We start from the raw sequence: 15,393 nt of genomic DNA on the forward strand, positions 1-15,393 counted from the left end.
TCCGAACTAACAGTTCCCGGGGAGCCCAAGAGCTGAGGAGGAGCAGGAGAGCGGACCGCGCCGGGCGAGGAGCCCCCAGACAAAAGGCGAGCGCCGGAGCCGCCGCGCCGCCGCCGCTCCCATCTCGCTCCCCCATTGAACTGACCCGAACGGGAGATTCAACTAAACCCCTCAGCCACAAACTCCTCGGGCTGCGGCAGCCGTCGTCGCGCGGAGCCGGGGCCCCGGCCCGTGTCTCTCTTACCTACACAGTGCATGAGGCGGTGGCGCCAAGAGTCGAGTTCCCGCCGGAATCCTCTCCTCTCCGCCGCGCACCGAGGGCTCCGGCACTGAGCGGCGGCGGCGGCGGCGGCGGCAGCAGCGGCGGCGGCAGCGGCCATTCTCTCTCTTCCCTTGTCCATCTGCGTCCCGCGTCACGCGCCCTCATTTACATACGAGCGGCGCAGGCACGAGGCAGGGGCGCGAGCCCTCGGCGCGAGCCCCGGAGCGCGCGCCCCCCGGAGGGGGGTTGATTGACACGTGTCACACTACCTTCCCACTGCCCTTCCCTCCCCCTCCCACCGCTCCCACAGGGAGAGGCGGGGAGCGAGCGTGAGGAGAAGGAAGCAACCTGCCGCTTCCGCTGACCCCGCCTCCCCAACTACTCCCCTCTCTCCCCTCCCCCAGGAGTTTACTCAAGCGAGCCATACTGCTCCTGCCGCCCGCGAAAACCCTGAGCGGGAGTGAGAGGCTCGGAGCCCGGCCAGGAACCGGCGTGCTAATGGAGCGGACTAGCAACGCTTCCCTTCTGCCTTCGCGACACGACTCCGGCCGCCCGGAGACTTCACTTCCCAGGCCCCTTTGCGCGGGGGTCCCGAAGCAGAGCTTGCCGCTGCGGCGCGGTGCATGCCGGTTCTTGTAGTCCAGCAGAGATGGGCACGTTCCTAGCCTCCTTTCACACTTGGCCTTGCAGGTTGGCCTTGGACTTCTCAGCGCTGGGCGGCTTGTAGGTTTAGCCTCCAATTCTCTGTGCCCAAGATAGTGCTTTCGCTGCAGGTGTTGCGAGGTCTGACCCAGCCGCCTTAACTTCCTTGGGCTCTCCGACAGAAGGGCATTGGAAGCCGCGAGAGTTATTGGTCTCGAAGGTTCGGGCTGCGCTTCGTGCTTTAAGTGCTTTTGACGGGTCAGTGTCATCTCGCCACTGCAGAGAAAGAGCTTGCCTGTCATTCGGCTGCTCCCAAATAACTACCAAATATCCAGAGAGAGCTCGCTCGCAGTGACTTCAGTTTCCAGGGCGATGACATCTCGGAAAGCGAGAGAATATTTGTAAAGATTAGGGAAAAGGTGCGGGGCTTTTCGCAGGAAATTGTTTATGTGGGTTTGGATGTGGCTGGGTGAAAACTCCAAAGGGGGAACTTTTATGCTCCACAAAAAGTAAACTCCTGGAGGACAGCGACCCATTGACACTTTCTGTACGTCTTTAACTTGCCTGAACCTAGTACAGTGCGTGGCACGGGATTTAGCATTTAACAAATGTTACGGAATGAATTCCACGCTACGCTGAAGAAAATACTTCTTCAGAGAGAAAGCTTTTGATTAGATATAAACCCCATTAACATTCTTTTGCACCACAGCGGTTGTGCATGTTTCTCTGTACATGTGCAGGAGGCTGCACTGAAGCTAAGACACCCAAAGTTTGCTGAGAGGTACTGTGTATTACGGGAAATTTATGCATCAATCTATGGGAACTATGTTTTAATTCTTCTTGGAAACGCCTGTGAATTCTGAGTTCAGTTCCACCCTCCCTGTTTTATAGCTTATCTTTATCCACCTTTTTTTTTCCTTTGTAGGAGAGAGTATTCGTTCCTCATCATTATCTCTCAGTAGTCAAGAAGTAGTTTTATATTTTCACAAATTAAAAAAACAATTTGAAATCTCATAATCTTTTCTAGAATCGACACAATTGGAGAAACAAATGAAATCACTAGTGAAGGTGCTTTTGAGATTATCAGTGGATGGTTTCAGTTATGGATTCTAGTGGTATTATAATTTCCAAGTGATCAGCCTCTGCAGCTTTCCTGATCACTTTCACAGTAATCTACATTGGTTAGGACGGGCTAGGTTATGGTGCAGTAACAAAAGATCCAAAAGTTTTAGTGGTTTAAAAAAACAAAAACAGAATTATTTCCTGCTCATCAACATGTTCATCTCTGTAGGAGGAAGGGATTGGGGGAGTGGGGAGAGCTTCAATTTAGCCATTGTCACCAAGCAGCCAGATGGTTTAGGGAGGCTCCAATCAATTTCTTCCCCACATGCATGATAGGCACAAGGAAGATGAATAGCAAACAGGTTCTTTCCAAAAGTGATACAAGTCAATACCACTCACATTTCATTGACAAAAGCAAATTGTATGGGCATGCTATCTTCAAGGGAGCAGGAAGTATAATCCTGCTTTTTGCCAGAAGGAAAATTAACCCAAATTTACTGATGAACAGCACCAATGATTACTGCAATCCATCGTTCTAGTCACCAATTTACAGATCACTCTCCTTATACTATAATACATTCACTCCTAACACAAGGGAAACAGTCAAAAATTCTGTTCAGTAATGGCAGTAATCTCAAAGTTCAGCATCTCTGGATGATGCTTAGTAGTCCCTGTATTAGAACAGGAAAAAACTTTTCTCTTGTTATGGAGACTTGAAAAGACAAAGTATCCCTGCTTACACACACACACACACACACACACGTGTGCACTGAACATACAATGGTGGGATAGGAGCAAAATAACCGTGGTAAACATTTCTGTTTAGAAAGCAGAAGAATGGGAGACATGAATGAATAGTTTTAGCAAATATTTTACCACAGCTAGCATGGATTGCCAACTTCCCAGTCTCTAACAATAGTTTCCTTGCCACCATCCACTAGTTTCTAAGTCATAGCTAGATATTTTAGGGTTCCTATCATAACTGTACCTCCTTCTGGGTACCAAATTCTGTATTAGCCAGAATGGGCTAGGTTATATTCCAGTAATAGAAATACAAACTCTCAGAGGTTTAATACAAAGATATATTTCTTACTTAAACTATGCTCTCCAAAAATCAGTATTGGGGACGGTGGGGAGAGCTGTTCCATATCTACTCAGGACCCCAGGTTTATGGAGCCCCACCATCTGGAAGTTCCCCAGTCACCATAACAAGACATAGGAGATGCTGAGTCATGGTCAAGGGCTTAAAGACTTCTGCCAATAGTGACATATTTCACTGTGTGAAGCAAATCATATGGCTATGCCTAACTTCACAGGAGCAGTATATCAGAGAGCTTCAGGGGCATAACAAACCACCCCAAAACTTAAAAGCTTATCATATCAGCTATTTGTTTAGCTCATAATTCTGTGGAATGGCAATTTGTATTAGGCTCAGTGGGACAGTTCTGCTGGCCGGCCCTGGGCTCACTCAGGTGCTTGTGATTAGCTGCCTGTCAACGACACAGCTGTTTCTGAGGATGAGCTGTCAGCCGGGACAGCAGAGCCATCAGGCCAGGATGTCCCTCATCATCAGGAGACTAGCCCTGGCTTGTTCACATGGTGGCAGTCACAGGGTTCTAAGAGCAGCAAGAGAGCAAGCTTCAATGCACAAGCACTTTTGAAGTTTCCTCTTGGGTTACATTTGCTCCAGGTCCATTGCCTAAGTAAATCATATGGCCAAGCCCAGTGTCAATATGGGGAAATAGATCCTACCTCTTAACAGGAAGAGCTGCAAGACACATTGCAAAGGAGTGTGGAAAGAGGGAAAGAAGTGATTTGTGGCCGCGTTTGCAATCTACTGCATAAGGGGAAAGTGCAGTGCTATCATGTTCCCCCAAAGAAGGGGAAATAGAAATATTAATGAACAGAACTAATGAATATCATATCACTAGAATTTCTGGAAGAAGGAGATCATGGTCAGATATAATGAAATACACAAATAGAGTTAACTTTGGAATTCAGCTTGACTTTGAAGAGCAAAGACTTTTCCATGGCAAGTATCACAGAGTATAATAATCTGATTACTTGACGTTTGTGTGAGTTCAATGAACATAGAGATAGGAGTGTAGCTTATTCACCTTTGTATTCTCACCATCTAGTGCTGTTCCAGGCATTTAGTTGGTGCCTAATATTTATTGACTGATTTGACAGATATTTGGGATATATATAAAATCAAGGATAGAAAGAGGGTCATATCCAGGATTGTCTCCTACACTGAAAATCTAGTTACTCGTAAAGGAATTTTAATATAACAACAGATATATGATATAAAAATGTTAATGATCTTTGGAAAGATGTTTTTGTTCTATTGTCTGTTTCCTATACATATTGTATCATTGATTTATTGCTGTGTAACAAGTCAATCCATAACTTAGTAACTTAAAAGAACAACCATTTGTTATTGCTCAAAATTCTACATATCAAATGGGCAGTTCTGTTTATCTGGTGAGGCCCTGCTGATCTTGGCTGGGACTGCTAATGCTAGAAGCTGCTTGATCTAGGATGGCCTCACTCTGGTCTGGAGTTTGGCTCCCTGTTTGCTAGAATAATGGGAAGGGCCAAGCCATGCATCTCATTATCCAGAAACTACTTTGAGCTCATTTATATAGTGGTAGCATATCAAGCAAAACAAGAGGGTGAACACTAATGTGTAAGTGCTTTTCAAGTCTTTGCTTGCTTTATGTTTGCTTGCTACTCTCCCATTAGCCAAGGCAAATCATGTGACAAAGCCCAAAGTCTGACTAGGAGGAAACTTACTCATGGCATGGATACAGAAAGATATCAGAAAATTAGGGTCATTACTTCAAACCACCATAAATACCCATCAAAGTTCACTGTTATCCATCTAAAACTTATAAGCACATGAATAGAGTACCAAGTGTAGATATTAACCACTGGGAAAATTACATTTCATGATTTGTATGGTCATTTGGCAGTCAATTCCCAATCCAAGGTACATTTTAGGAGAATATGATATAAACATACAAATAAATTGGAGTTGTTTGAAATACCCATGTTTCCCTAGTAGAGAAATTTAAAATTACAGAAGTGTATGATGAGTCATGTTTTTTGAGTTACTGACCCAAAATGAAAGCTATTCTTTTAATTTGCAACAAAAATAAACAACCCAGTATACTAGTTAAGATTGTAAAATACCTATTCAATTATGAATTAACAACATGTAATACAAAATAATATATGTTTTATAATTTAATAAAATCTAAACCCTTTTGTATGAATTAGATATTTGGAATTATAACTTATAACTATTAGATGACTTAATTGACTATAAAATTACTCATAATGCTGAAAAGCCTTTTTTTAAGTAAACTTTATCAGCTTCTTTAAAAATATCATACTTTGCTATTTTTTTTTTAGTTCTGAACTGTAATGCACTGCACTGATCAGAGATCTAAAAATCAAAGACAAATTTGATCAACCAATTATTAGGACATGGAACATAGCCCCCTTCTGGAAAATTTCTAATCAGCCACATAATCATATTATGCTAAATTTTATGTAACTTAGATTCATCCAGGTTTATGAGCCCAAGATTTCTTAGGTTTTTTTTTTTTCTTATGAGAGTTTGGACTGTAAGGACACCATTAACTCAGATATACATGCTGATGCATTTAATTTCAATACTATGGTTAAATAATTAGAGATATATAAAATAGATTAACGATTTTGTCTTTTTGATGCATTTCCAAATATTATCAACATCTTTTTTGTATCTTTTGTAGGGAACAATGATAACATTTCAAAGGACGGAATAAAAATTGAAGAAGCAGAAATATATGATGATGCACTTTATTTTTTATACTGTAATATCTACCTATTTCCTATTACAAAATTGCCTTTTGTATACATAAAAATGGGCATGACATTGGGTCCAATATTGTCACTCTTGTCAGGGTGGTATCTCACATTTTCATTGTTCATGTTCTTTGTTTACTTCAACCATAGGGTATTTTAAGATAAATCTAAAATATACTTTTAAAACATTACTATTACACTCTGTTACCCTCTTCACACTAAATATCTTATATCAGATACAATTTTTGCTATTTTAGGGAGACTCAGGCCCTAAACTGTCAGGATAACCAATACTGAAATTAGGGTGAGCATGTTTCCTTTTTCTTTTTTTTTTTAACTGAATCATGTACCTTTGAGCTTGGCATCTAAATTGAATAATTTTACCATCTATTTTTTCTTACATCCAGGCACATGTTAATAGCATCTGATCTATCACTACTCTTTTTTGTGTCCCCTTGAAATTATTCCCCCAGCCTAACTCATTATTATCATTTTCATTTCAGCCTTTAATAAAATTTCAATGTATTATATGCTTAATGATGGCAATTTGATCCAATTAAATCCAATTTCATAGTTCAAAGTCAAATAAAAATGATATCTATAGCACCTAGGCTATTACAGTTTAGAAAGAGTACAGTTTGTTTAGGTCAATCCCTTGCTTTTTCAGATAGGGAAATCGAGGCCCAGAGAGAATAAGCAATTTAGGTAGATACAAAATTTATAAGCAGTAGGCCCCAAATTAGATCAAATTTCTTGACTCCTAATCTTGACTTTTTTTGCTATAATAATGCCATCATTTGTTGAGCATATATATACAGTATTAATTCATTTAACCTTTCCCATAACCTTATACAATAAGTAGTGTTATTAATATCCGCATATTGTAGAGAAGGAATTATAAATTGGCTCAGAGAAGTTTACTTGCCCAACATCACTCAGCTAGTCAGTGTTGGAATTGGAATTTGTATTTGTTGTTGTTGTTCTCATTTTTATTCCATTTTTTTCATTCTTTTTTTCTTCCTCTTTTCAAGTATTACTTGTCCCAAGTATTACTATCAAACTCCGCTCATTGGGCCAGAGACTTTTGTGATCTTAGTGAAAAGCTTGCCCCTTGTGTAGCACACTACCTACATCTGGGAATTCATCATGGAGTTGGAAACTGAACACGTCTTTCCAAATTTAACGACCGTTTTACACTGGGAAGCAGTAAAGAAGGTGATAACGTTGCCTTGTGGAAAAAAATCAGAAATTGAGGAACCTGTATTTTATATGATTTTCATGAGTGGCTACTGATTATTTGAGGGAAAATAGTGACACAAACAAAAAAGCATGATCCCGCAGTATTTAATATACCATTCAGCCAAACTGGGGTTTTTGCTGCCAGCCATCTGATACTTTCTCGATGTCTACTCTCACGGAGCTTGTCTAATACTTCTTTCTGTGCTCTTAAAACACTTTACTTATACTTTTTCTCATGGATCTTATAATGTTCTTCCAAGTATTATAATTATTTATGGATGTATCTATTGTTCCACTCTATCACCCTGTAGGTTGTAAAGTCAAGACCTGGGTATTCATCATTTCTTTATACCTGTTTCTACACTTAGTTGATACCCAAGAGACTTTTGCTGAATTGAAATGAAAGGGTAGCAAGATGGGATTTTTTAAAAGAAAACATGAAAGACATAGGAATTCTTTCATTCCACCCCCTCCAACATTCTCAAGACCTACTCTTAAATCCAAAGTTATTTTTTATCTCTGATGTCCAGACAATGACAAAAGGTGGTGGCATGTTTCCATTTTACAGAGGTTATGTTTCAAATTAAGAAATTATTATTTGGCTTTTCTGCATGTTAAAACTCCTCATACAAAATAAACCACAATGTCTTATGTGAATAAGGTGTATCATTTTACCCACCAATATGCCTTAAGGAACTGAAATATGAACAACTGATGAATTTGAAATTTTTTCCCATGCTGTTGATAATAGCTAGGATTGGGTCCCCAGTTTCAACATGCAGAAAATATTTAGATATAAAAATAATACAAAATACCAATAGTTCAGGCAAATAGGCCAAGCAGTAAAGCTCCGAAGTAAAATTCAGTGGATTAAAGAAGTTTATTTTAAAATATTACCATAAGGAAGGTTTATTTAACCAGTAAAATATGATAGTAGTCCCTATTTATATCTACCTAGAGAATAGACATGAAATAAAGGTAGAAAAGGATGAGGCAATTAAATTATACTATGATTTACCTTGATAAAGATATGAATTAAAATGTGAAGTTGATAAAACTTTAGTACCTTTTAACTTAGTAGTCAATATGTCAAAATTATAGAATATTTGAAGGTTTAAATTACAATAATAAGATTTAAATTATAATGAATAATCACTTATGCAACAGTGGAAGGTAAAGAATAGTCTAATATTATCCTATTGTAGACTTTCAAATTTAATAGGCAAAATTACCTGATCTCATTATTATACACTAAAGTCATTAGGCTCTAAACCTCTAAACCAGAAACTTGAAAGAAAAAGAGATCTAAATATAAAACCCAGCGACTCTTTGAATATCATTGCTCTTCCCCAATCTCTCTCTGTTTCTCCGTTGTTCCCAGAAAATAGAAGAATCCTAAAACAGAAGGTAGAGGTGAGAGGTCAGCTAAAAGCCCAGGGATTGGTTGAAAGATTGTGTAAGGAGCTCTGAGAACTACCCCTGCTTCTGGACTCCCTCTCCATCATGTATGTGCAGCCACTCCTTTTTATCCCAGCTCCTACAAGAGGTTGGACTTTTATTCTTTAGAGGAATTGGATTGGAGAGATTATGAATTTGAGGACTCCAAGTAGTAGAGGGAGGGGCTAAAGCTGCAGACTAAACACATCTTACTAAATAAAGGTTGCTAAATTTCCCTTTACTTGCTCCTCATAATACCCATAGCCAGATTTATACCCTTTAGCAGGAAATTGGAGATCCTTCTCAAGAGAAACTCAAAAGTCTCACAGAAAAGACTTATACATGCTAACACTTGAATATCTCCTTAATGAAAAGCTGGCCATCTGATCATACTTAAGTAAGGTCCAGGAGTCATAAAGCGCACCCATTTGCACAGAGCGTCCAAAAAATGTTTTACTCATAAATGTGCACTGGCTGCTAAGAATCTTTAGACATTTGAGGAAAACATCCAACTTGAAAGACAGAGACCAAAACAAGCAGATGAAAGAAATTCAAAGTAAAACAGAGACAATGCAGGGAACACAAGAAAGCTTCCACGTAATTACAATTAGCATCTTCAAAAGATAAGATATTGCAACATTAAAACAAGAATTACTTTGAAACAAGATGCTATGGAAAACAGAGAATGAAGAATCAAGAAAGAGCTCTTGGAAATTAAAAATATTTCAGATGAAAATAAGGTAAAATTCAATAGCAGTGTTGAGAGGTGAAGACAGAAAATTTCTTCAAGGTAGCATCAAAAAAACCCAAAGAGATATAGAGACAGACAATAGAAGATGTGAAAATTTCAAGATCAATTTGAGAAGTCCAGTGTCTGAGTGACATGAGTTCCAGAAAGAGACTATAGGGCAAACTGAGGGGATGGTATTATCAAAGAAATAATTTTTAAAAATTTCCTAGAATTGAGGGAAATAAGCCTCTAGATTGGGTGGCTTCACTCCAAGACACATAATCATGAAATTTCACGATCCCAGGAATAATGAGAAAATTCTAAAAATTTCTAGATAGAAAAGGTAAGTCACACACAATGAATAAGGAATCAGAGTAGTATTGGACTCCCCAGCAGATGACAATGGAACTACTTCAAAATTATAACTCAAAGTGATCTCCAAACTAGAATCCTAAAACCTGTCAAACTATCAGTCAATTATGGGAATAGAGTAGATATTTTCAGGTTTGCAAGTTCTCAAAACATGTACCTCCCATGCACTCCTTTTCAGGATGCTACTGGGGTAAGTGCTTTCTTATAACTAAATGAGTAAGTGATCACAGAAACAGGGAATCCAACATAAGAAAGAGGTCAAAGGATTTCCCAAGGTGAGGAAGGACAGTTATAGCTGAGAGCTGGCAGAAGACCCAGAAAGTCCAAACGCAAGCAGGATGATGGAGGGATCCAAGAAAGAATATCCTGGGGCAAAATGGAGCAGAATTTATAACAGGCTTGACCTGGAGAAAATTGAAAATTGGAAGGATACTTGGAAGAGCAAAAGGAATTAGTAATAGGCACATAAATAATGGAGAAAATAGAGTCCCAATATCTGTGACTTTGAATTTTTATCTTTGCTTTTTCTGTGTCTATGATAATGCCTGGCATGGAAGAGGATCTCAGTGAGTGCTTACTGTATGGATAGATGGATGGATGGATAGGTGGTTGAATTGATGAATTAATGAAATAGTATAATAGTGACAATGATAATAATAATAATGACTTTGTGCCTTCCTCCACCTAATAGTTCCTTAAACTTAGACAAACTTCTAGGAATGTTTATTGAATTTTGTGAATGCATATTGTTTACTTAATCATTTGTTAATCCCTTTATATTAGTCAGACTTCTTAGTTTTGAAAAACAGAACTTTAAATTTGTTTAATTAAAGTAGGGAATTTGTTAAAACTCTGAAAAATTCCAGGTGATATCTGCAGCCACAGAATGGATCCAGGTACTCAAAAATAATCTGTTTCTTTCTGTCTCTTACCATTGCTTTCCTCTTGGTTGTTTTCATTCTTTTTGTTTTTTTCAAATTTTTAAATTGAAGTATAGTCAATTTATAATTTTGTGGTATTTTCTGGTATATAGCATAGTGATTCAGTTATACATATATACCTTTTCAATTCTGTTTCATTATAGGTTATTACAAGATATCAAATATAGTTCCCTGTGCTATACAGTAGGATATTGTTGTTTATCTGTTTTATGTACATAGTTAGTATCTGCAAATCCTGAACCACCAATTTATCCTTCCCCACCTCCTTTTCCCCTGGTAAGCATGTCTGTTTTCTATGTCTGCGAATCTATTTCTGTTTTGTAAATAAGTTCATTTGTGTCATTTTTTTTTAGATTCCACATATAAGTGATATTATATGGCATTTTTCTTTCTCTTTCTGGCTTACTGTTTTCCTTCTTAGGTCAGATCTCCCCATGTGCTCATTACAGACTTAATCCCCCAGATTAGCAACACCACTTCTTTATTAGTTACTCTGAAATACACAGCTTAGTCAAAGTTGACCAACTTTTATCAATTTCTTGAGCCAATTATCGTGGCCAGGGGAATGGAATATTCTGAATGGTTAGGCCTGGGTCACATGAAGAACTCTAGAAACATAGATCAGCCTCATACAAACAACATGGCCTCAAAATTAGGCAGAGATGGCTTCACAGAGGGCACTATTAGCAGGAAAAGGGAATCTAGATATCCAGACAGGCAAACCAAATAGCTACTTTATTGAAAAAAATTTACCTACTTTACCCTGACCTCTATGAGACAGATGAATAGTCCTCCGAATTAACCTGTCAAAACAGAAAACAGTATTTGAGAATGCTTGTAAAATTTGACTTTATATCTCATATCTCACCTCTGACCTTTCTAACTTTTTGGCATATAAATTGTGGATCAGCTCTATTCAACAGAAATATGATGTGAGACACAAATGTAAGTCACATGTACAATTTTAAATTTTGTAGCAGCCATATTTAAAAAGTAAAATTGACATTAATTTTAAGAATATATTTTATTTAATCCAACACATCTGAAACATTTTCACTTCAACACATAATCTATATAAAATTTTAATGAGGTATTTTACATTGTTTTCTCTGTACTGTCTTTGAAATTCTATGTGTGTTTTGCACTTGCGGCACCTTTCAATTAAGATTAACCACATGTGGAAGGAGGCTACCATATTGGGCAAAATATTTCTGGACTGTGAAAACTCTTATATTCTATTAAGTAAAGTCTTTCCCTCCCCCAACCAATTTCCTCTCTCTTGAACACCTTCTCTTTCCATTCTAGTCATCTTTCTTCCTTCAATCAAATAATACAATGCATCAAATAGGATAATGTTAATTAATTCACAGTCATGATTTTGAAATGGGAATAAAAAGAAGTCTTCACGTATTTTCTACTCTTCAAGAATAAGAGCTGAAATAAAATGGCAAATCACTCTGGTGCTTTTATTTAGTATGAATTAAAGCAATATGAAACAGATGATCACATCTTGATGACAATTATGGTACTACTTGGCAGGAAGAACTGAAGAAGGAATTTGGCCTGGTAGTATTAAATAGCTGCCCAGATAGGTTCTACAAGGAATAGAAAGAGTGAGAAGAATCAAGTTATTCACATGCAGCTAATGAAATAGTTGCATCATGTAGTTGGGGTAATCTCAGTTGCTAAGATAGAATGCCTGCTAGTTAGCACACCTTTATTCCTCGAAGAAATCTGCCCTGCACATAATCACTTTTGAGGATAAATCTTTAAATGTACTTTTTTTGTATGTTTAAAAAGCAGGCTCTTTTTCTATTATGAATCCCTTGATCCGGGGGTTTATTTTGACACCTTGAGGATTATGTAAAATTTATTGCCGAAGCAGCATTTTCTTTTAAAGCCTTGGTTTCCAAGCACTCTTTAAGAAAGATAAAAAATAAAATAAAAAGCCTTCTAAAATGTCAACTACTTTGGGATGGATTTTACATGATTTTCTCAGTTCAAAGAAAACTGCAGTATATATAAAAATGTGACAGAATTTTCCTTTGCAAATTTATATACAGCTATAAAAACACTGTTCATTTTTCACAGAAATATCTTAAACAACTTACATTTGTATACATTGGGTGATTTAATTTTAAAAATCAATACTTAAGATATATACCTTATTGTAAAGTTTATCTTTCAGTCAGGAAGCAATACTCCACACATAAACACTCAATAAACATTTTCGGCATCTAATGCTTGTCAAGTGTTACACTAAGTGCTGGGTTTCCAGGATAAGTCACAGAATTGGCTTCTGTGATCACGACATTTGTCTATAGTGCTTGTTGCACACTATTTGTTGGCCTTCCTTTTAGAAATTAGACCTTAATTTTCTCTTGAAGACCATTCCCTCTCCTATTCTCAGTTTATCTGCTTCCTATGGAATTGAGTCCATCTCTTGACATTAGACTTGAGCAGGTGACTCAGGATTGGCCAATCAGAAAATTGCAGTCCCTGACCGTGACTGGCTCAGAGACAGAAATAGTACCTTGTCTGAGCCAAAGAGACACAGTGAGATTTGGGAGAGACCTTTGCTCTTTTCTACTAAATGTGCTACAACCGTTTTGCAACTAAGTACATGGTGCTTGAGAATAAAACCACCGCCAAGGAACAGAGCTAGCTCAAAAAGGAGAGAGGGAAACCAAGTCCGGGAATGAGCGCTGTCTAGAGCCAGACACCTTGGCTTCAGACATGGAAAGGAGAGAATAAGCCCAATGAAGACAGTGAGTTGGAGGGGAGGGGAGAGTTCAGATTTTAGAAGGAGAAAGAGCATTCCAACTGGATGATGTAAGACTAAAGGCAGTACAGACATAGAAAACAAACTTACGGTTACCAAGGGGGAAGGGGTTGGAAAGGGATACATTGGGAGTTTGAGATTTGCAGATACTGACTGATATATATATATATAAAATAGATAAACAATTTTATACTGCATAGTATAGGGAACTATATTCGATATCTTGTAGTAGCTTAGGGTGAAAAAGAATGTGAAAACAAATATATGTATATTCATGTATGGCTGAAGCATTGTGCTGTACACCAGAGATTGATACAACATTGTAAACTGACTATACTTTAGTAGAAAAAAAAGTAAAGAAAAAAAAAAAAGACTAAAGGCAGCTATGGTATGATGAATGGGGAAAACCTCAAACAGTTTTGAGAAGACATGAAATGACAATTTATAGACAATAATAGAGGGATCAGAGGAGAGACTTGAGAGAGAGAGGCAAGAGACAGATCACGGAAGATCTTATCCTCCAGGTTAAGTAAGGAACATCACACAGAGGATGGCAGGATGACTGACATATTTTAAGCAGAAGAATGACATGGTCATATTTGTTTTTAAATCATTTAAAAAGTGCTTTATTTAAACAAGCAGTTAATGAATTGGAAGAAAAGCTGCAGGAAGAAGTAGATTATGTGGGGACAATTTAACAAGTATTAGATTGTGAACTCATCGAAGACAAGGTAATTTGCGTCATATCAAGTTCTATCTCTGATCTATCGTACTAAACCATACAAAACTGGTGATATTTGAGTGTGTCTGACCTATTTTAAAAAAGCAATCACATATGTTTAATCAAATAGAAGGATATTATATTCTTATAGGATAATGGCCAGAAAAGAGCATTTCTTGATTTTTTTCCTGTGTAGTTGCTTTGATTTAGAATCAGGGTTTTTTTCCTTAGGAGACATGGACATATTTTTATTGGAGACAGAACCCTCTGGGACATTGCAGGATAGGTTGAAGGGTACTAGAGGCAAGGAAAGAATTTAGAAGGCTTTATCATAGTCCATTCAAGAGTTAATAAAGTTTGCAAATAGGGCAGCAGTGGGGAGAAGACAAAGAAGAAATGAAACATTTATTTATGTATTGGAGTTATGTTTTTTGAATCAAACTAATGTGTACACATGATTTAAGAATAAACTAGTACTGAATGGTTTTTAATGAAAAAATAAGTCTGCCTTGCACTTCCTTAATCCCAGTCCTGTTCTCCATAGCCAACTACTTTCAACTTTTTAACCATTTATATTAATAGTTATTCTTGTGGTCAGCCAGGACCTTCATACTCCATTGTACTCTGTACCACTTGTATGTGGCAACTGTATGTGGCAACCCTGGATTAGCTCCCTATCTCTAAATAATACGTGTTTACTACTGGTTCCTGACTTCAGTTTTTGATACTGTCAAACTATCATCTATTTTCCCTTTTTTCCTACCTTTCAATATAGTTATATCACTATTTGAATACATGCTTTTAAACACGTGTGCTTGTTATAGGCTGAAATATGTCCTGCGAAAATTCATACGTTGAAGCCCTACCCATACTACCTCAGACTATGACAGCATTTGGAGACAGGGTCCTGTAAGTTAAAATGAGCCCTTGAGGTCAGACTCTAAATCAGTCTGCCTGGTGCACTTATAAGAGGAAATTTGGACACAAAGAGACAATAGAAATGCGTGCAGAGAAAAAAGACCACGTGAGGACACAGTGAGAGGGTAGCCATCTACAAGCCAAGGCGAGAGGGCTCAGAACAAAATCTGACACCTTGATCTCAGACTTCCAGCCTCCACAATTATAAGAAAATAAATATCTGTTGTTTAAGCCACCAGGTCTGTGGCGTTTTGCTAGGGCAGCCCTAGCAAACTAATGCAGTGATTTAAAATTTGAAAATATCTAACACAATTTTATTGCATGTTTCATCAACCAGAGACAATGTATTTGATTCTCCATTTCTCAAAATGAAGGTTTTTAGCACCCTTACCTTTCCATTTGCTCTTTCTTTCTCTTTTAGCTTCCACTTTT

General features: G+C 38.0%; 1 protein-coding gene across 13 annotated transcripts in view; it reads right to left on the minus strand.

Annotated features, from left to right (window-relative positions):
• The window catches only part of LCORL (ligand dependent nuclear receptor corepressor like), a 154,319-nt gene extending 153,762 nt beyond the window's left edge, over positions 1-557 (minus strand). For 7 of the 13 annotated variants that reach the window (XM_032494593.1, XM_032494607.1, XM_032494584.1 and 4 more), the window contains exon 1: positions 245-522. In XM_032494593.1, the coding sequence (XP_032350484.1) occupies positions 245-401 (157 nt within the window). In that variant the 5' untranslated portion in view covers positions 402-522. Of the gene's footprint in view, positions 1-244 lie in introns of all 13 variants that reach the window. The other 6 variants (XM_032494580.1, XM_032494566.1, XM_032494561.1 and 3 more) reach the window with 6 other exon arrangements.
• Between the last annotated feature and the right edge of the window lie 14,836 nt (positions 558-15,393).

This window comes from Camelus ferus, chromosome 2 (genome assembly GCF_009834535.1).
Source record: "Camelus ferus isolate YT-003-E chromosome 2, BCGSAC_Cfer_1.0, whole genome shotgun sequence".
Classification (NCBI taxonomy): Eukaryota; Metazoa; Chordata; class Mammalia; order Artiodactyla; family Camelidae; genus Camelus; species Camelus ferus.